This window comes from Frankliniella occidentalis, unplaced genomic scaffold (assembly GCF_000697945.3).
Source record: "Frankliniella occidentalis isolate FOCC.00 unplaced genomic scaffold, Focc_3.1 Scaffold28, whole genome shotgun sequence".
In the NCBI taxonomy this organism is placed as follows: domain Eukaryota; kingdom Metazoa; phylum Arthropoda; class Insecta; order Thysanoptera; family Thripidae; genus Frankliniella; species Frankliniella occidentalis.
Window position 1 is genome coordinate 1,308,122 of NW_026267158.1, and position 729 is coordinate 1,308,850.

The following is a 729-nucleotide window of genomic DNA, read 5'->3' on the forward strand; positions in this document are numbered from 1 at the left end:
GAGCGATTTCAGTGCATCTCATGCTCCAAGACGTATTCAGCACTCAGGAGTCTCCAGAAACATCAGCGGGAGCTTCATCCACGAATCGACGCAGGGGGGGAACCAGAACCATTAAAGTGCACCCTATGCAACAAGTCATTTCGCAATCCTCAAAATTTGCGATTACATCTCCGAACCCACACAGGAGAAAAAGCGTTCGAGTGTTCTGTATGTACCAAGAAGTTCTCTCTAGCGAGCCGCCTGCGGAGACATCTGCAAATCCACACTGGAGCAAAACCATTCAAGTGTACTTTTTGTCCCATGACATTTGCTGTGCGTGGAAGTTTGCTATCACATCACCGAACGCACACTGGAGAAAAACCATTTGAGTGCACATTATGTTCTCAGAAGTTCTCTCAATCCTCAGCTCTGCGAATTCACATGCGTATTCACACAGGGGAGAAACCATTTAAATGCACCTTGTGTTTTAAGGATTTTCGCCGACTTGGTAACCTGAAAGATCATATGGGTGTCCATACTGGAGAGAAGCCGTTGGAGTGCACTTTGTGCTCGAAGAAGTTCAGATTGCCGTACACGTTGAGGGCTCATCTTCGAATCCACAGCCAAGCTGGAGTGGAACAATATGAGTGCAAAGTGTGTCACAAAAAATTTCCTCGATCTGACTATCTGTGGAATCATCTCCGAACCCATTCAAGAGAAAAGCCACATGAGTGCACCGTATGCCACAAG

General features: G+C 46.6%; 1 protein-coding gene across 1 annotated transcript in view; it reads left to right on the forward strand.

Moving 5' to 3' along the window:
- The first annotated feature begins 6 nt into the window (after positions 1-6).
- LOC127749065 (zinc finger protein 227-like) overlaps positions 7-729 on the forward strand; it is a 2,750-nt gene continuing 2,027 nt past the window's right edge. The window contains exon 1 of the mRNA XM_052265645.1: positions 7-723. Within this exon, the coding sequence (XP_052121605.1) occupies positions 301-723 (423 nt within the window). The 5' untranslated portion in view covers positions 7-300. The remainder of the gene's footprint in view (positions 724-729) is intronic.